The 20654-nt window shown below is 40.6% G+C and overlaps 2 protein-coding genes across 3 annotated transcripts in view; one reads left to right on the forward strand and one right to left on the reverse strand.

The window, feature by feature from the left end:
• The window catches only part of SOX12 (SRY-box transcription factor 12), a 280268-nt gene that overhangs the window by 137805 nt on the left and 121809 nt on the right, over positions 1-20654 (forward strand). The window lies entirely within an intron of this gene.
• Positions 1-20654, reverse strand: part of CSNK2A1 (casein kinase 2 alpha 1) — a 50255-nt gene that overhangs the window by 16896 nt on the left and 12705 nt on the right. The window contains exons 2-5 of one of the 2 annotated variants that reach the window (XM_056107872.1): positions 5759-5968; positions 2457-2568; positions 1602-1703; positions 1049-1099 (exon numbers count right to left, since the gene is read on the reverse strand). In XM_056107872.1, coding sequence (XP_055963847.1) covers positions 1049-1099; positions 1602-1703; positions 2457-2568; positions 5759-5859 — 366 coding nt within the window. In that variant the 5' untranslated portion in view covers positions 5860-5968. The remainder of the gene's footprint in view (positions 1-1048; positions 1100-1601; positions 1704-2456; positions 2569-5758; positions 5969-20654) is intronic. The other variant, XM_056107873.1, reaches the window with a different exon arrangement.

A 20654-nucleotide genomic window follows, 5' to 3' on the forward strand; every position in this document is an offset into this window, starting at 1 on the left:
CCGAATTGAGTGCTAGGAATTAAAGCCAGGTAGGCCACGTGCAATAAGTACCTTACCTACTGAATTATCTCTCTGATCCAAAAGTTAGGTTTTTCCCCCCTTTTCGGGTCATACCTGGTGATGCGTAGGGGTTACTCCTGGCTTTGCACTCAAGAATTACTCCTGGTGGTGCTCAGGGGACCATATGGGATGCTGGAAATTGAACCTGGGTTGGCCGCGTGCAAGGCAAATGCCCTACCCGCTGTACTATTGTTCCAGCCCCCACAAGTTAGTTTTTTTGTTTTCTTTTGGGGCCACATCTGGCACTGCTCATGGCTTATTCCTGGCTCTGAAGCTGAGGGAATCTCCTGACAGAGCTCAGCGCCAAGAATCAAACCTGGGTTGGCTGTGTGCAAGGAAAGTGCCTTACCTGCTATATTACTGCTCTGGCCCCCCCAAAGTTACTGTTTTGAGTTTAAAATAGTTCTTCCTTGTTTTGCTTCTCTCAGCATAAGAATCCACCTATTTATTGATACCTAATTAATTTTGGTATTGGATTGGTACAAAGGCAAGTCAAATACCTTTGCAACGTGTAACTCAAGAGAGTGCCCACATTCTTCTGTTGTACTGGGCCTGAGAATTGTCTGAAGTAGGACACTAGATGGGCAGGAAGTCAGAGATATAAGTTGTGCAGATTTCTATTACAGCAGATTTTTATATTACCCTTTCCCAATTCACCTCCTTAAGATCGATAATCCAGAATTTCTGAGCAATCTGAAGATATAAGCAGTCCATGCTTTTCCATACAGAATACATGCTTTAATTGTTTTTAAAGCAAATGTCCTAAAACCAGATCCCAATTCAACATGTGTTGCTGCTTTTATTAGGTTTGACCTCAATGGAAAAATCAAATGAATGTTAAATATGGTGAGAAAGAAATGTACTCCTTATTAAAGAGTATTAAACAAAAGGGCAAAATTAGGTGTGAAAGTGGGCCCTGCTTCTACAGAGCTTTCTAAGTTAAGGCTTCAACCCTCGAGAGCTTGGAATTGTTAAGATAGATATATACCTTGAAGTCTGTATTGTTTACGTGTTCAAAAACCAAGGCAGGGGTTCGTGACTAGGGAAAAGAAAAAGAAAACACACATTAGCAATAGCCCTTGTAGCTCTGGTGGGCACAATGTCTGAGATGCTACATGGTGTATTTGGTAGTCCTTGCCTCAGTAGCAGGAAACCCCCTATTACTATAAGCCCTCCCCACGCTAGTCATCACCACTTAGTCATTTTGGGGGGATGGATTTCAAACAGAAGACATGGAGCTGAAGTCTCACCAGGCTCTAGGCAGCCCGACAATGCGCCCATCGCCCATCGGCATCGGACCTGAGTTTGCAAAATGGATTAACACATTTCAGTTTCCAGTGCTATCAGTCTCTTAGCCTAGAAGAATAAGAAATAGTCCGTGGGTGGAGGTCTCTTTGAAAGAAAGACCCAATCTAGTTAAACGTATAAGTGATCAAGCACTTTCAAAGCAGCACTTAAAAGTGGAGGAGGGAAGAGAGGGCTGTTGTGCTCAAAGTCAAGATTCAGCCCTGGTGGGCCTTGCGAGCACCTGCTATACTTACCACAGGGTCTTTTACAATGTCTGCCAATGTAATGATGTTAGGGCCACCTCTCAAATTTTCCAAGATCTTTATTTCACGCTTGATTTTCTTCTTTTTCACTGGCTGAAAAAGCACAGTAGTGAAATAATTTCAGAGTATTCTAACAAGGAATGTAATACATACATGTCTTACTTATGAGCTCCTTGAAGGAAGGAAAAGTGTCAAGATTCATCTCTGAATCCCCTTCCTTGAGTCCCATGTACTCTATAGGTACTTAGCAAAAGTTGAATTGAGGAAAAAAAAAATCTCCATAGAATTAGCTCTTAATTACAATCCTCAGTTGATTTGCAGTATAAGAATCAGAGGAAGCCAGAACATGTGCTATAATAGCCATCATTCATATTCTTCAAACAAGGCAACTCACAGGACACCTGTATGAACATCCTCTGCTTAAACTCTAAAGTTTTGCTTGTGACTCCTCAGAGTATTTTTGCTTGCTTATGTTTGTTTTTTGGCCACACCCAGGATGCTCATGGGTTGCTCCTGGAGGTGCTCTAGAGACCATGTGGTGCTGAAGATTGACTGTCAGCCTCCTGCACGAAAAAGCATTTCTTTGGCCCCATGATTCCTTAATCTTATACAGTAGAGGTTAACAATTTACTGAAAACAAAAGCATAGATTATAACTAAAGTCACAGGAATCAGTAAGCAAGACCTAGGAGAAAGGAGACTGAATCTTTCCTCTCTTCTGCCACTATTTAGGGTATGTCCTGAGTAATGTATTTTGTTAAGTTTCCGTATCTGTCAAATAAAAATATTATCTTTATTTTGGAATACAGTAAGACAAAGCATTTAAAAACAGTCCGCTTTTACCCACCTTGAGAATTTTAACAACAACTTTTTCATTATTTGTTATGTTGATGGCTTCAAATACTTCACTGTATTTACCCCGGCCTAATTTTCGGACTAGCTGGTAGTCATCTTGATTTCTGCAAACAGAAAGTCAAAGTCACAATGATTTAGAAACTTCAGTTTACCAAGCACCAGTTCAATTTACCGAACTCTACTGTCAGGAATGGATTTTTATATTAGCGTCATAGAATTTTTTTATTTTTTGGTTTATGGACCATACCCATTGATGCTCAGGGCTTACTCCTGGTTTTGTGCTCAAAGTTCATTCCTTGCTGGGCTTTGGGGACCATCTGGGGTGCAGGGATCAAGCCAGGGTTGGCCATGTGAGAGGCAAACACCCTACATGCTGTACTATCTCTCTGGTCCCCATATAATTTAATAAAAATCAAATTTTATTTCTAGGATTTTAAAAAAAGGACTTTTAGTCCAAATTTTTATGTTTCTATTGGCACATCAGCTAATCGAAAACATCCTTTTTCTCCCTGTCAAAAGATTCACATCCATCAATGCTCCTGGTCCAGCAGGACAATACTTGGTATTGCTCAGAAGACCACCTGGTGCTGGGGACTAAATTCAGGGTCCTGCACATGCTGGGCTGTGTCCTACCTGCTGTGTTCTAGCACATAGTATTCTACCACTTGAGCTATCACTCTAGCACTAGGGCTGATATAAAACACACACAATCTCCAACAACAGGTTTACCTCTGAATTTTTTTTTTATTCCTTTTGTGGTGCTGAGGATTGAAGCCTGAGCCTCCCACATGTATGGCAAGCACCCCACACTGAGTTATATATCCCTGACCCAGAGAATAGTTACAGTTCTTTTTTGGGCCACAGTCAATGGTGCTGGGTGACCATAGAGTGGCAGGGATGAGGTCAAACTCATGTTTCCCCACACGCAAAGCATGCACATTAGTCCTTAAACTATCTCCAGAGATTACAATTTTATTATAGATACATACATGTGTATATGTATTTGGGGGGGGGGCGGGTGGAAGAATAAGGCTGGAGATAAAAGATAGCACAGCAGGTAGGGCACTTGCCTTGCATATGTCCAAAATGGGTTCAATTACCAGCATGCCATATGGTACTGAGTCCCACCAGGAGTAACTCCTGAGTGCAGAGCCAGGGGTTACCCCTGAGTATTGCAGGGTATGGCTCAAAAAACAATAAACGAAAACAAAAATTTTTACCAGAGTGGGTGGGATAGGGCTCTCAAGTGGTACCCAGGAATCTAGGGCTTGATTTTGGCTACACTTAGCCAACTAACCCTGATGACTCAAAGCTAGGGCCCAAGGGTCCAAGGATATGCACTGATATTCAGCAGCCATGTGGTACTAGAGAAAAGAGGATTCAAAAATATGCAAGGCATGTATCCTTACCCACATACTATCTCTCTGGCCCTTTATATATTCCTGGCCCACAATGCTTGATTCCATATTGGTACCTAGCAGAAAGTCAATACAAGCTTAAATTTTAATTTTTAATTAAAATTTTAATTCAGCCATACTTTGAAAGCAGCTGTTGTTTTGTTTTAAATAGGTTTCTATGCAGATAAATTGCTTTCAAACATGAATGCCTGAGTTGTCACCTACCCCTCAAGGCAAGTTCTGAGTCAAGTATTCTCCCTCACCCCTCATATTCTTTATTTTTAAAAATCGAATCACTGTGAGATAGTTACATTTTCAAGTTACACTACGGACCAAGAACTACAGATAATACTTGCGGTGAGGGGAACTCTTCTTTTACTTTAATCCATATTTCATTATCAATAAGCATTAGAGGTTTTTAAAAAAAAGATTGAGAAATGTGAACAGTTTCCTCCTGTCCTTCTTTACTTTGTTCTGAAGAATAACTAAAAACTAAATTCAACTGACCCAGCCATTTTTATTTATTTCTTTTGCACAACTAAAAAGTGAAGACAAAAACGTACCAAGGACAATGCACAATGTAATAACCATGGCATGTCTGGTTGTACTGTCTTCCTGTGGAAGGGTACACAAAACAAATATAAACAAAACCCCCCTGTAAAAAATTCAAAAGGGGTGTTTAGTACCAAGTGTTTTATATAACTAAGTGCAAAAGACTAAATTTGAAAGCGTGCTTAATATTTCTGTACTAAAACACTAGTATTCCTAAACCTATTATCTAAGGAATACTGTTAGGTTATCAACAACATTTACTGGTATTGTATCACTGGTGATTCAGAGAAATCACTAGGGGGGGAAGGAGCAGCATTTTGAGCTACACCTGGTGATGCTCTGGAGCAATTCCTGGCTCAGTGCTCAAGAGGATCATGTGGCGGAACCCAGGCCATATGCATGCAAAGCATGCACCTATGCCTTTGAGCTATTTAGTCCCCACCAGTGTTTTCTAATTTTGGGTCACTTGACAGTGCTCCAGGAACCATGTGGTGCCAGAGATTGAACCTATGGTTCCCCACAGGCAGAGCTTAGCCATGTTCAAAGCCCTGTATCATTGGTTCTTGATCCTGTATCTGTGAAGCAAATTATGCTGTCTGGGTAGAGGTGATATACACACTGTTAAGAATCATGAACTAAGACGATAAAAACATACTCAACTATTTGGGAAGACACTTCAAACATTTACAGGCTTAAGAATATTATTTCAAGATAGTTAAACTGTACGGGACTGAATATGAATTTTCAACTTGCTTCAGATTTTTCATATGCTTTTATTGCAAAGTATGATTGTGATCAATTTAACATACAACGTGTTTTGGGGGGGGGGAGAAATACGCACGAAAGAAATGCAAACATCCAAATAAGACAGACAGCAGAGAATTAGGAAGACAAACATAACTATTTAGGCAGACTGCAACTATTCAAGATAAAATCTGGGCTAAATTCTGTCATAAGGTTTGTCTTATGACAGGGGGCTCATTTTTAACAGGGTTTAATTTCCTTCTCATCATAAACAGTCTTTCTGAAAAACTTTCATTCTGTGGTATCAAGTGACAATACTATTCTCTTAGCCTCAAAAATACTTTTTGTTTTTAGCCTCAAAAATACTTTATCAATTCTCAACTAACTGCAAAGCCCTGAGCTCAGATAAGCTTAATAATTACCAGCTTTATAAATGAAAGAGAGAAAAGACTCTTTAGCCCAAATGAAACCACTAATATGCCAGTAATGATATGTATAAATGTAGTCTGGAAGGCTTTCTGTAAAATATTACTTAACAAACCCAGAAGTGTCACAGAACTTTGGGTGAAGCAAGATTAGCGAAATAAACAGAAACAATTACCCCCATTCCACCACATGTGATTCGTAATCCCAGTATTCTCGGGGTCTGTGTGTATTAACATCTGTGTAAACTCTGGCCCTGCTTGGCACGGGTCCCGACATGTCAGACAGGTTGGCGGACAAATCTAAACTTGATGTTTGGAGATCTGGCAGTCACCGTGTTGCGAGGCAGCTGGGGGTTAGACCTTGTTTCAGACCTGCTTTCTTCAAACTGCAAAAACAAAATTCACAAAGGCCAACAAATTATTTTTTAAAGTATATGAGAGAAAACAAAAGGTCAAAATTTAAATGGCCTTAACTGTATCCATACTCTCATGTTAATGAATCTAAATGATACCAACCACAGTGTTTCCCCATTATATGTGTGTGTATACATATGTACACACACACACACACACAACCCACAAACCCACATTGTAAACTGGTATTGACTTAATCTTATTCTGTAGTTATTTCTTCATGAAAAGTTTGGGCCCTCTTAAACAGACTTGATGGGGTAGGGAGTTCAAGAAGTTGGGGCACATACTTTCTATGCAGGACGCTTGGCTTCAACTCTGGAGACCACATGATCTCCTGGGTATTGCCCAGGAGAGACCCTGAACACAGGGCCAGGAATAAATCCTCCAGTAATAGTGGGTGTGGCCCCCAAACCCAAAAACCTGTAGCAAAACAAACTGGGAAAGTGACATGAGGACAGTCCCATAAATATTATCATTCTATGGAAAGTATTGGCAAGAGCAGTGTTTTTTGGTCAGTATCTCTCCACAGCTCAGAGAGGTGCTAAAAAGTTCTACGATGTGGCAAACCTGAGTATAAATGGTGTCAGCCTGACTAAACTTTGATGAAACCAGAAAAAGAATAAAGACTAAGTTGTCACACAACAAAGCCCAGATGAAGTTATCATACAACAAAGCCCAGACCAAGTTATTATACAACAAATAAAGCCCAGACCAAGTTATTATACAACAAATCCCAATGTCATTGTACATAAATCCAAATCATTTACAGAACTTTATGTAGAGATCAAAGCCTTTGATCATCATGTGACCTTTTAGGGGCTGAAGAGATAATACAGCAAGTAGGGCACTTGCCATGCCTGCGGCTGACTGGGTTCGATCCCCGGCCACATTACACGATCCCCTGAGCACTGTCAAGAGTAATTCCTGAGTTCACAGCCAGGAGAAACCCCTGAGTATTGTGTCCCCCAAATAAAACTGATAAATAAATAACCCAACAACAAACATTTGTGACCATTTCAAAAACACGTTTGATTTCATTATTATAGGAACAAGTTTCATAATTGTGGATGGGAGACATTAACATTTATTTTGGCTGACAAAGAAATACAAAATCTGAGGGAAAAATGTCCACCTTTGAGAAATATCATCTATTTAAAAAAAATCAGTAGACTAAGTCTTCTTTATAACACATGCAGTTATTCTCCATTCTACGAAATTCCCATGGCATTTGTTAATTCCTTTCACTCAGCATTTAATTAAAAACGCAATGCCTCCAGATGCCACAAACTGAGGATACATCACACATGCCATTTTCTTAACAAAACTGCATGTAACCATTTAATTAAAAGAAAACATTGGACAAATAGAAAACAAGGAACCTTCTATTAAAAGAATAGGGATGGGGAAGAAATACACTGAGCTCTCAAAAAAAGTCACATATGGCTAAAGGACAAAATAAGGTTAAAAAGATAAGACAACTAAATGCAATGTCCTACCTTAGACTATATGCTGAAGAAAGTGCTATAATATAGATACAATTTGATTAGTTAAAAACCCTAGAATTTAGATGGGCGATTGTGGAGACATGCACGCGCGCGCACACACAAAATAGGTAAATAAGGTCAAGTTCTACAACGGGTGACAAAGATGTGACTCAACAGTAGAGTGCATGTTTTGTACATGAGAGATTTGGGTTCAATTCCTTGAGTGCACACAAAGCACACTCAAGGCCAAAAATAAACCCCAAACCAACCAGAAACGCCCAAACTACAGCAGGTAAATTTGGGCAAAGGGTTACTGGCTGTATGGGGGGTTGTCACTGGAGGGATGGGGAGGGCTGTTGAACCCAAGTCCCATGTATAAGATTTGCACTTTACCTTGAAACACATTTTTGGGGGGTTTTTGGGTCACACCTGGCGATGCACAGGGGTTACTCCTGGAGGTACTCAGGGGACCACATGGGATGCTGGGATTCGAACCTGGGTCAGCCGTACGCAAGGCAAACGTACTACCTGCTGTGCTATTGCTCCAGCCCCGAAACACATTTCTTAAAACCAGAGTAGAGATACATAAAATGACCAATTAAAGTGCATTCACTTTATTTTTCTGGGGGGGTGGGGAGGTGGGCAGCACACCTGGCTGTGCTCAGGATGTGGTACCAGGGATTGAACCCAGATGGGCCACATGCAAGACAGGCACCCTATCACCTGCTCTTTTGCCATGTAATCACAAACTGTAAGTACAAATAATATGTGCCAAATATGCATATTCTCTATGTCTTTTTAATATGGATTATTTTACTTTATTCTCATCACGCAGGAAGTAAAAGTTGCTATTATTCCAATTTTACTACCTCCCAGTTTACAGATGAGGAAACTGAAGGTTAAAACTATGAACAGACACAAAGCTAATATCCAACCATACTATAAAATAGGGATAACAATTTACCACATATATTTGAGTATCCTGATTTAATAAGGTGTTAGAACTATGGCTATTTGAGAGCTGTAAGAGACATCTTTACTACAAGCTGCTTCTCTTTCCAATACTGCATATAAGTGGTATCTTATTTACCACGTCCAAGATAAGTCCTGGTTTCCATAGCTTAAAGAGACTTGAGGTTGAGGTTAAAGTACTCCAGAAGAAAAACAAACACATTAAATGATCCTACAATATCTAAGAGATCCAAAGAACCATGGGTTTACATATGAATTCTCCTTTCACAAAAACCTTGCCTCTGTTCAACTCAAACTTTCTGGTGCCCATGAGTATATAAATGGCCAGAAAACAATAAAGTTTTTAAATTACTTAAGAAACATTGAATCTACTCAGTCAAAAGATAAAAATCATGAAATTTGCTGCTACATGGAGAGACCTAGAGTATTATGCCGAGTGAAGTTAGTCAGAGGGAGACAGACAACCAGAATGATCTCTCTCATATGCAGGATGTAAAGAAACATAATGGTGGAATACTGAACACCCAAAGACAGTGGACACAAAGAACATGAGAACTGGTTCTCTCTAAGTAGGAAACAAGGCACTTGAGGGGCTGGGGAATAGAACAGGGCAACATCTCCGGTGGAGGGAAGTGTGCCAGCGAGAGGAGGAGGTGGTGCTGAAAGGTGGTAAAGCGTAATGTATGAAACTCCATCAGCAACAGTACTTTTTATTTAAAAAAAGTGCCTCTCTAGGGGAGAAAGGGTACTGGGGACATTGGCGGTGGAAAATGGACACTGTTGGAGGGACGGGTGTTCGATTATTGTATGACTGAAATGCAAACCTGAAAATTTTGTGACTGTAGTTCACAGTGATTCAATTAAAAAATAATAATTAAAAATAAATAAAAAACAAAACAACAAAAAGTGTCTCTCATAGAAGCAGACTGGTAAGTAGGAGACTAATCGGGTTGGGGTGTGGAACTGGTAGAGGGAGTGGATACTGGTGTACGGACTGATGTTAAAACATGATGTACCTGAAACCTAATCATGAATAATTTTGTAATTTCATGGTGACTTAAAGACTGCACCAAAATTATCTTTAAACCAGGGACCCCGTTATCGCTCCACTATCTTCCAGGTCCCAAGGACACTCAACTTTTAAATTCTTAGCATCTTCCCTAAGTAAAAGGGTCTTTCCCTTCAATTTCTATATTTATTTATAGGCATTTTCTTTTCTTTTCCCTTTCAACTTAAGAAGTTGGTAAATTGGGGGTTGGAGAGACGGTATAGTAGAACTTGATCCAGGTTCAATCCCTATTCCCAGAGCCCACATCCCTGAGCACTGCTGGGTGTGATTCAAAAAATCAAAATCAAAACAAACAAAAAACGGTAAACAGGGGCTGCAAAGATTGTACAGTGGGGAGGGTACTTGTTTTGCACAAGGTTAACCTGGTTCAATCCTCAGACCCCCAGATCACCTGGGGCCTGCCAGGAGTGACCCCTGAATAGTGTCAGGATTAAGTCCTGAGCTTAATTCTGTGGTCCCAAAACCAAACCAAACCAAAACAAAAAAATAGTTGAATAACCTTCTAGGGGTGGTTCCTGAATAGAGATAGCACTGGTTCTTGAGCAGTGCCAAGTACGGCCCCCAAATAAACAAATAAAAAAAGAAGTTGGTGAAACCAACACAAATTTAGTAATAGCGAACTAGATGCAAAAGACTAAAAAGCCATGTAGTCCAGGGTTCAAATCCCTGATCTGGCTATAAAGGACCTTCAAGTAGGCTTCTACTTACAGATTAATCACTTAAAGCATTTTAATGGTACTTCAGGGAAGATCAAGTGAGATGATCTTACTGAAAGGGCTCAAAAAATATGTAAGTTCTTTGCTATGCCATAGCTCCGCAAAGAAATTACCAAGCAAAAACCTTAAAGGGGCATGTCCCCATTTTTATTTTTCTTTAAAAAGCCTGGCAAGCTACCCGTGACATATTCAATATGCCAAACACAGTAACAACAAGTCTCACTATGGAGACGTTACTGGGCCCGCTCAAGCAAATCGATGAACAGGAGGACTGTGACTGTGACTGTTTAAAATATGAAAAACACAGCAACGTGTGGGAATGACATGACAAACTGAGACCTCACTTTCCCTCACTTGCTCATATGGAAATATTTTCTTTTAAAAATCCAGTTACCGGGGCCGGAGTGATAGCACAGCGGGTAGGGCGTTTGCCTTGCACGCGGCCGACCTGAGTTCAATCCCCGGCATCCCATATGGTCCCCCAAGCATCGCCAGGAGTAATTCCTGAGTGCAGAGCCGGGAATAACCCTGAGCATCGCTGGGTGTGACCCAAAAAGCAAAGGGAAAAAAAAATCCAGTTACCTTTTGTAGTGTTATCACCCAACTTTCCTCTGCTATATAAGGCCTTGCAGTTCTTTGTAAAGGGCACAGCAAAACCAATCACTAATGAAACTCCAGAGAATCTCAAGCAGTTATTTGACTGACCTTGCAGCTTTGTGTATCAGCTGGGAATTAATTATGAAATAGTGAACTTGCTTCTCCACAGAGGATAACTAGATGTTTTGCAGTAGCTCAGCAGAGCTTCACTTTACTATCATGCATACCAAATGATCTACTTATAGCTAGCTCTTTTACACAAGTTTCAAATCGCTGACCTTCATTAATTAATGAGGGAATGAACCAGAGGGTTTCTGAAGCGAAGCTGAGAAATTTCAGATAGGGGCCGGAGAGAAAGTATAGCAAATAAGGCACCTGGCAGTGCTATGGGCTTACTCCTGGGAGCTTGGGGGACCACCTGGGGTGCCAGCTAGAGAGAAGGTATAGAATATGAATGATCCCTGAAATGTGTTTAGAATGTCTCAGTTTTCAAAGAAATCAAAATATTTTTATTTTTCTAGGACCTTTCAGTGGTGCTGTAATCCACTAAAGTTATACCTTGAGGTGCTAGGGAAGCCGTACAGTGCCTAGCATGGAACCCAGGGCCCTGTGCATGCCAGATACATGCTCTAGACCTTTGTGCTATCTCTAGACCTAGAAATCAAGGTTTTTTTCAGTCTTCCTGTTTTCAGTAATAAATGATCTAGGTATCTAGGTCAACCCTCCCAGTGAGAACTAAAGGGAATGGATAGCTTAAACTCATACTCTTTAGAAAAAAAAAATAGGGGCTCCCTGGGGGTTTTCAGCCCTCAAGGGCCATTCCCTGCAATAGTTACGAGGGATTAGGGAATTCGAGCTGTGCTACTAGAGGTTGGGGGGAGGGGAGATGTAGTGCTGGGCATCAAACTAAGGGCCTGCCTTAATCATGCAGTCCATGCATTCCACCCCAGACTCCTCTTCATATTCCTTAGACTAGTAACTATTTGCTCGAGCGGGCCCAGTAACGTCTCCATTGGAGACTTTGTTGTTACTGTGTCTGGCATATCGAACACTCTCGGTAGCTTGCCGGGCTCTCCGAGGGGGGCAGAGGAATTGAACTCGGGTTGGCCATGTTGGCTGCGTGCAAGGCAGACGCCCTACCCGCTGTGCTATCGCTCCAGCCCCTATAGCCAAAAGTGAAAAGAAAAAAATAAACCTAGAAAAGCAAAGAAATTCAAAGAATTTTTGACAATTGCTGAAAATTAAAATAGTGTTCAGGAGGCTACCAAATCCATGGGCACTCATCATAAGTAAGCCTAATAGGAGACCCTCTTCATAAAAGGCTAAGGCTATAAAGGTTTTTAATAGCTTTGTTGTTGTTGGGCCAAATATGGTGGTATTCAGTGCTTACTCCTGGCTCTGTGCTCAAAGATCACTCCTGGAATGGCTGGAGGTTCATGTGAATTAATCTCAGCACACTTAAGACTTTAAGCTCAGTCAGTGGTCCCTAGACTACACAGGTATAGAACAAGTTCTTCCGCTTAACAGTTTTCACATTCAGAAATTTTGCTTTTATTTGTTTTGGGGCCACATCCAGCAGTCCTCAGGGCTTACTCCTGGCTCTGCACTCAGAATCCACTCCTGGTGGGGCTTGGTGGACCATCTGGGATGCTGGAGATCAAACGCAGGTTGGCTACATGCAAGACAAGCACCTTGCCCACTGTACTATTTCTCCAGCCCACACAGGGTTACAATTTTAGAAAGAATGAATGGAGAGTAGAAAGATGTTGCGAACAGTGAAAGTCCTAGGGAAGAAATATTTTGATCTTAAGTCACTGTTTCCTAAAGTGGATGATAAAGAGTCCCCTGCTCTGGAAAAATTTACTTTGTTCACTTAAAGAAGACAAGATTTCCAGGAGGAGCACCGAGTCTTCATTTTTTCCTGAAAAGGGAGTAGTGAACCAAGTAAGTTTGGGAATCTCTGTTTCATGTTCATCTCTTGGGACATTAACATCCAGAAATGCCTGAAATAAGTGAGGTCTCAAAGAAAAGCATCTTGCTATGTACCTCGAATTATGTAGGAATACAATTTTCAAACATAGTATCTAACTTGTAATCAAAGTTAACCAGTATTATAGGAAAAGACTCCAACTGTAAGCACTGTTGGAATAAGAATACAAAATGACCCACAGTCTTCTGGCTTAAAACTGAAAAATGAGGCAGTCTATGCTTACAGAACTAGATAAAATGTCAAAGAACCTGCAGGGAACAAGATGCTTTAAAAATTAAGGAGGGACCAGAGAGACAGCACAGCAGGTAGGGGCACTTGCACTGCAAGTGGTTGACTTGAGCTGAGGTGTCTCAGCACCCCATAAGGTGTGTCGATCACTGAGGGCAGAGTGAGGAGTAAACCCTGAGCACCATAGGTGCCTCAAAAGTGGCTCAAAAGGAACAACGAAACATTACCCACTGTGGAACAGCATAGCAGGTAAGATGCCTGCTTCCAACACAGCTGATCCAGTCAGGTTCAATCCCCGGCACTGCATAGAGTCCCTGAGCTCCACCAAGAATGATCCTAAGCACAGAGCCAGGAATAAGTTCTGAGCACACTTAAGTGTGCACTTCCAACACCCAGGTCTCCCCACCCCCATATACAAAATGTGTGAGTTTATGCCTTACACCTGTAAGGTCCTGAGTTTGATCCCTGGCAACACACAGACATACCTATAACAATGTTGTGGATATAGTTTGATACCAGACATCCATATGGTTTCCTTAACCCCTCCAGAGTGACTCAGCATAGAATAAGAAGCCCTGAGCACATCAGGGTATGGCCCCAACTACCACCCTCCCCACAAAAAAAAAAAAAAAAAACAACCAACCAAACAAACAAAAAAAAACCCAACCAGATACACCTAGTTCCTGATGAAAACAGGACATGATATAGCAATCTTGGAAAAAGTTTAAAAGGTTCTTATGAATTTAAACATACATTTCTCATGGAATGCAGCATTCTCACTTCTCTGTATTTAGAAATTCTGTATTTAGAAATCATATTTTTGTGAGCCAAACCTGTATACATGTTATGAACTTTATTTGTATTGTGAAAAAAAGAAAACAAGTAAGTTCAACAGGTGGATAAAAAATACTATCACACAATGGAAAACTGCATACTGATTTGAGTGATACTTTAAAGTGAAGTTGACCAAAAGAGCAAAACCATAAGACAAATCAGCGATTGCCCCCTGGCAGCAAAACAGTTCTCTAAAATACAGTGAGAGGGGCCAGAACAATAGTACAACGATGAGGGCGCCTACTTTGTATGCGACTGACCCGGGTTCAATCCCAGCAGCACATGTGGTCCCCTGAGCCCGCTAGGAATGATTCCTGAATGCAGAGCTAGGAGTAACCCCTGAGTACTGCCAAGTGTGCCCTGTGCCCCCACCAAAAGCAAACAAACAAAAATACAGTAAGAGGAGAAATGAAGTTATTACTCTAAGCATACTAAAAACCATAGAAATGTATACCACAAATTCCTTTGTCTGTCCACTGATAGCAGCTAGAAATAGTATTAATGAGGAGTAGCAAGTAACAGTGGTTTCTGAATACCTTTCTCTAATAAAAGTAATGATGGTTCCTTGGGGATATGGCTGATTCTACAATAAAGGGAGGAAATATACAAGATATCTGGCCAATCATATATAGTAGTACAAAAAGGGTACAGAAGTCAATCAGAAAGCCAAAGTTTGAAAAAACTGAATAAATTAATTTAGAATGTAACCCCAAAGAAGAAAATATCCATGATCCAGTATAAAATATTCAATAACTTTTTTTAAATACCCCCTAAAGATTCCAATTTGTACATGCAGAAAGAAACAGAAATCACCATTAGACGAACATAATAATTGCTTCAGGTCAAGAGTCACTGACAGATACTAAAATTATTGAGTAAAACTTTTAGGAAAAATGGTATTTGCACCAATTTTTTAAGCAAATAAAAAATAACATTTATTGAGTGCACCATTAGGAGGAATTCCACAGAAAGAGCTATTTGAGACAGCAGTGGCACAGATAATGGACTCGGATGACAAACTAAAGTAACAGAAGAATTTATTTGCATGAATTCTTAAGTACCTCTTCCAGGATAGTAATTAACTATTGTGGTGATTTTAACATATGTCCAGGGGCCAGAGCAATACTACAGGGAGTAGGGCGCCTGCCTCGGGTTCAATTCCTGGCATCTTAAATGGTCACCTGAACCCCAGTAGGAGTGACCCCCCAGCGCACAGAGTCACAAAAGGTCCCCAAAATAAATCAGCTCCCCCAACCAAATTGTTTTCAAAACTGAGTTGAGCATAGGAATATCCTTCTAATGAAAAGTATAGAAAGAGGAACTGATAATTCTAGAGAGAAGAAGCCTGGCAGTCACTAAAATGAAGCTATTATGAGTGACTCAGTGGCAAAGAGGCTGTTCTGCAAGCATGAGATTGCTAGTTTGATCCCTGGCACCAATCCACATGCTCCAAGCAGTCCCAGTAGCTTTGCTATTTGAGAAGAGATGCCTGGTGCTGCAATGTCCAGAATACTGCAGTCCGGAACGTGCAAGAACTAAAACAAAAGAACGTGTGACCCTTCAATGAGCATCACAACCAGAGAATATGAGGGCAAGAGCCAGACAGATAGTACAAGAGGCGAGATACCTGCACAAACTCTCCAAGAAGCTAGAGGCATCTTTATGAAGGGAATATCATAGGACAAACAAATGGAAGCTAAGATCAACAAATGGAGCATCCAACTAAGAAACTTTTGCACTGCAAAAGAAATAATAAACAAATATAGAAGACTACACTCTGGGAAAAAACTGTTCACCCATCATTCATCTGACAAAGGGTTAATATGCAAGATATACAAAAGCACTTTACCAAATAAATAAACCCAACCACATTAAAAAAAAATGGGGAGAGGAATAGAAACTTCCTCAAAGAAATGCAAAGAAATACAAAAGGCCAAAGGCATATGAAAAAAGTGCTCTGTATCACTAATCATCAGGAAAATGCAAATCCAAATGAGCTATCACTTCCCACCACAGAGACTGGCATTCATCAGAAAGAACAAAAGCCACCAGTGTTGGCATGGATGTGGTGGGAAGGGGGCAGGGGAAGGGAACCTTATTCACTACTAATGGTTCAGTCTTTTTGGAAGACTACAGTATGAACATTCCTCAAAAAGCTAGAAATTGAGCTTCTACATAACCCAAGGGTCCAAAAACAACGCAGAAAAGACATCTGCCCTCCTATGTTCATTGCAGCACTATTCACAATAGCCAAAATCTGGAAACAACAAGTACCCCCAAACAGATGACTAGATAAAGAAGCTATGGTACAGATACACTATGGAATACTACTCTGTCGTAAGAAAAGATGAAGTCATGCAATTTACTGCTACATGGATTTTGAGTATCAATGCTGAGTGAAATGAGTCAGAGGGGCCAACACAGAAAGATCTCACTCATATGAGGGATAAAGAAACATGGTAGGAGAATATCTAATGCTGAAAGAAAATAGAATCAAAGTGCAGCAAAATTAGTAGGAAAGTTGCCACTGGGGGTGGCAAAGAGAGGACAGGTTAGGGAAGGAACAACTGTGATAATAATAGAGGGAAGTGGTCACTCTAGATGATGATGGGATGCTGAAAGGAGTTAAAGTGATATGAATGATAGCCTATCACTAACATTTTAAAACGCAGTGTCTGGGGGCTGGAGTGATAGCACAGCAGGTAGGGTGTTTGCCTTGCACGCAGCCAACATGGCCGACACAGGTTCGATTCCCAGCATCCCATATGGTCCCCCGAGCACCGCCAGGAATGATTCCTGAGTGCATGAGTCAGGAGTAACCCCTGAGCGTCGCCGGGTGTGACCCAAAAAGCGGGGGAAAAAAACCCAACACAGTGTCTGAAAGAATAAGGAAAAAAAGGGCAGGAGGAAGAAGCCTCTATGGCAGGCTGAGAACAGGAGAAAAATTGTAGACACTGGTGGAGGGAAGTGGACACGGGTCAAGAAATTGGTGCTGACATTGTATGCCTGAATGTCAATTGTGAATAACTTTGTAATTCAAGGGTGAAAGGGTGACTCAAAAAAGAAAAAAAAAAGTAAAAGGGGCAACCCCCCCCAAACAAAACAAAACCCCCAAACAAACAAATACAATGGGGGGGCGCCCCCATCAGTAAATTCCCACAATATTTGTGCAGGCAATTATCTGTATGCACTGCTAATGGAATGCTTACTGCTAACAGTTTGCCTACTCTAAACCAAAGTTTGGCTCATAGGTCAAACTGTATTTGTCACATAACCCAGAAATCCCACTTACAGGACTTTACCCTAGAAATCACGGATTTGATCCCTGTGAACACCACTGGCACTTTAAGTAAAAAAACTATAAAATGTATTTTGTTCCTTTTTCCCTTTCTTGTTCTTTCTCTCTCTCTCTCTTTTTTTTTGTTGCTTTTTGGGTCACACCTGGTGATGCACAGAGGTTACTCCTGTTGGTGCTCAGGGGACCATACGGGGTGCTGGGAATCGAACCCGGGTTGGCCGAGAGCAAGGCAAACACCCTACCCGCTGTGCTATCTCTCCAGCGCCTTTCCCCTTCTTTTTCTAAAGTTTCTGGGTCAAACCTAGCGGTGCTCAGGGGACCATATGCAGTGCAGGGGGTTGAACCAGGGTCAGCTACATGCAAGGAAAGTGCCTTAACCCTTGTACGTACTATCTCTCTGTCCCATAAATCCGTAAGATTTATAGCAGCCCTACTCATAATCACAAAACGTGTAAACTATATGGATAAACAAAATGAGGTCCGCCCATGCAATAAAATGATACCAACATTTGGTATATACAACTTCAACAACTTTGAAAAAGTAAATTATAGTAACCAAGAACAAAAATAGTGGTTGCCAGAGAATCCAAGAGTAAGATGAAAAATGTGCTATAATTGCACTGTGTGCTGAAAGTTATAAGAATCAATGTGTTAAATTTCACAGAACTGTATATATAAAAAAAGTATCATTTTTTGGAGTGTGAGGTGTGCCGACGATCAAGCCCAGAGCCCTACAAACACAAAGCATGTGCTCTATATTTGAGCAACATACCTGTCCCATAAAACAGAATCAATTTCACTGCATAGCAAGTTTGGAAGTGTAAAGATCACATGCTGCATTCTTACACTGGATTAATTGAAGTGATTTAACACCAACAATTTAATGCCAGCAAATCTGAAATTCTTAAGAGGGTAAAAAAAATTACCAAATCGATACAAGAAATAAAAACCCTGAGTTGGGTCAGAAGGATAGCTCAACAAGTTGGAGTGCATGCCATGCACACAGGAAGCCCAGGCTCAATCTCTGGTATGGTACAATCCTATGAACACCTGAACACTATATACATGAATGTGATTCTGGTACTATCCCCAGCCCAAGGCTGCCATATAATATACCCCCAAAACAAAAACTTCAAGAATCCTTTTGCTTACCTCTTCATCTAGCACCTATGTTTTATTTTTAGTAATTATTGTTAAAATATTTTGTATTTATTTCTTAAACTGATAAAACAATGGTTCCTAACACCATATAGGTTTCATGTGGACACTTATATCCATATACACTGAAACTTCTCACCAAAAGTTTTAGTTTTTATCCATCATGATGGAATGTTTACACATTAATTTCTCTAGCTAAACAAAGCTCCAGGACAGAAAATAAATAGTGCGTCTGTATCTGCAGTAATCTACCACAGAAGTGAAAACAGGGGATACGGCCCATAAATATTTATTGAAAGACTAATACTGTGACAAATGATGAATCGGACAAATGTTACAGTATTAGAAGTAATGGAAAGAGGACAGTATTCTTTGAAGGACACAAATTATAGCACTGGAAATGGAGTTTATCAATGAGAACAGAAGTCCAGGAACCCCTCTACGTGAAGGCACATTTTTGGGGAAAGAAAGTCTCTGACATTTACTACAAGCTCAGAGGAATCCCTAAATTGTAGAACTAAGAACCACAGTGAGTTAAGATGAAAATGTTTTAATTATTAATTAAAAAAAACACAAACTGATCATTTACACTAAAACAAGTTTCTCAAAGTATATCCCATTCATTTCTAGGCTTCAACTTATGCTCCTGTATGAAATCAGCAAATGTCAGCTTCAGAAAAGACGCAGTGGCACCCAAGAGTCAGGTGAGGGTGTTTCACACAGAACCTTTTTCACATTTCTGCATGGAAAAAAAATTAGGAATCAACCTCCTCCCCAAGTCTAACCTTAAACTGTTTATTCTACATTTTAAAGTGTATCTTGATGGGCTGGAGTAGGTAGAGCACTTGCCTTGAATACGGCTGACCCAGGTTTGATCCATGGCACCCCATACAGTACCCTGAGCCCCAAACACCAAAAAAAATTAAAAAATAAATTATTTCTTGAATTGTATGTAGAATTATATTATATAATAATATAGCTGAGAGATAATTTATAAATAATGATCTTTTCTAAACAAAACCAAGAGCGATAGCACAGCTGGTAGGGCACTTGCCTTGCACACAGCCGACCCAGGGTCGATTCCTGCGCCCCTCTTGGAGAGCCCGGAAAAGCTACCTAGAGTATCTCGCCTGCACGGCAAAGCCTGGCAAGCTACCCGTGACATATTCAATATGCCAAAAACAGTAACAACAAGTCTCACAATTTGTTTTGAGATGTTACTGGTGCCCACTCAAGAAATCGATGAACACTAGGAGGACAGTGCTACAGTGCTGTTTTTTAAACATTAAAAAACATTTTATTTATTTTATTTTATAAAATAAATCCAGATATAAAATCCAGATTCCGGAACTGGGCGGCCGCATTTGCGGCCGCGCGACATCTTATCAAAACTTTTTTTATGACATCTTATTGTCTCATTACTACTTTGGAAAAACTTGCAGGCTATCGAATGTAGCCTGCCCACAGGGCAGAGTCTGGCAAACTCCCCGTGGCGTACCAAATATGCCAGATACCAGTAACAATGAAGGGTCTCTTTCTCCTAAATAGCCTTGAATATAATCTCAGGGCTAGGATGAAAGAGACGTTACTGGGGCCTGCTCGAGGCAATCGACGAATAACAGGATGATGAAATGAAATGAATGAAAAAAAAAACATTTAAAAAACTTTAAATGAAAATACTGTTTGTATGGCACAACTGATCAAGAAAGTTTAAGCCCTGAGGGTGAATGGTAATACCGTGGTAGGGCGTTTGCTTTGCACACAGCAGACCTAAGTTTGATCTCTGGCATCCCATTTGCTCCCTAAGCACCACCAGAAATAATTTGAGTGTAGAGCCAGGAGTAAGCCCTGAGCACTGCCAGATATGACCCCTCCTACCCTCCTCTCAACCTCCCCCCCCAAGAAGTGTTTAAGACCTAAGATCACTAGTGTAGGAATGGTGAGAGTGCTAAGCAGAGCAATATCTCATTACATCCCAACTACTCAATTTAGTATACACTGGCTAAAGTAGTTCTGGCCTAAATAACCTATAGAGAACATGAACTCAATAATCAAGATCCCTGCTGTAGGTTGAAAACGATTTCAAACTTCATTTCTAGAGATCTGCTATCAACATCTTTCTCAACTTTTAAATATAGTCCAGATACACCATGAACAGAGAACCATTTCTTCTCAGAAACTATCTGGAGGTAACTGGCTAGTACACAGATTAAAAAGTAGAAAATGAAACAACACAAACTATAGGGGGCCAAAGCGATAGTACAGTGGATAGGGCATTTGCCTTGCACGGAGCCGATCCAGGTTCAATCCCT

The sequence above is a fragment of the Sorex fumeus genome, unplaced genomic scaffold (genome assembly GCF_029834395.1).
Source record: "Sorex fumeus unplaced genomic scaffold, SorFum_2.1 ptg000178l, whole genome shotgun sequence".
NCBI classification, from domain to species: domain Eukaryota; kingdom Metazoa; phylum Chordata; class Mammalia; order Eulipotyphla; family Soricidae; genus Sorex; species Sorex fumeus.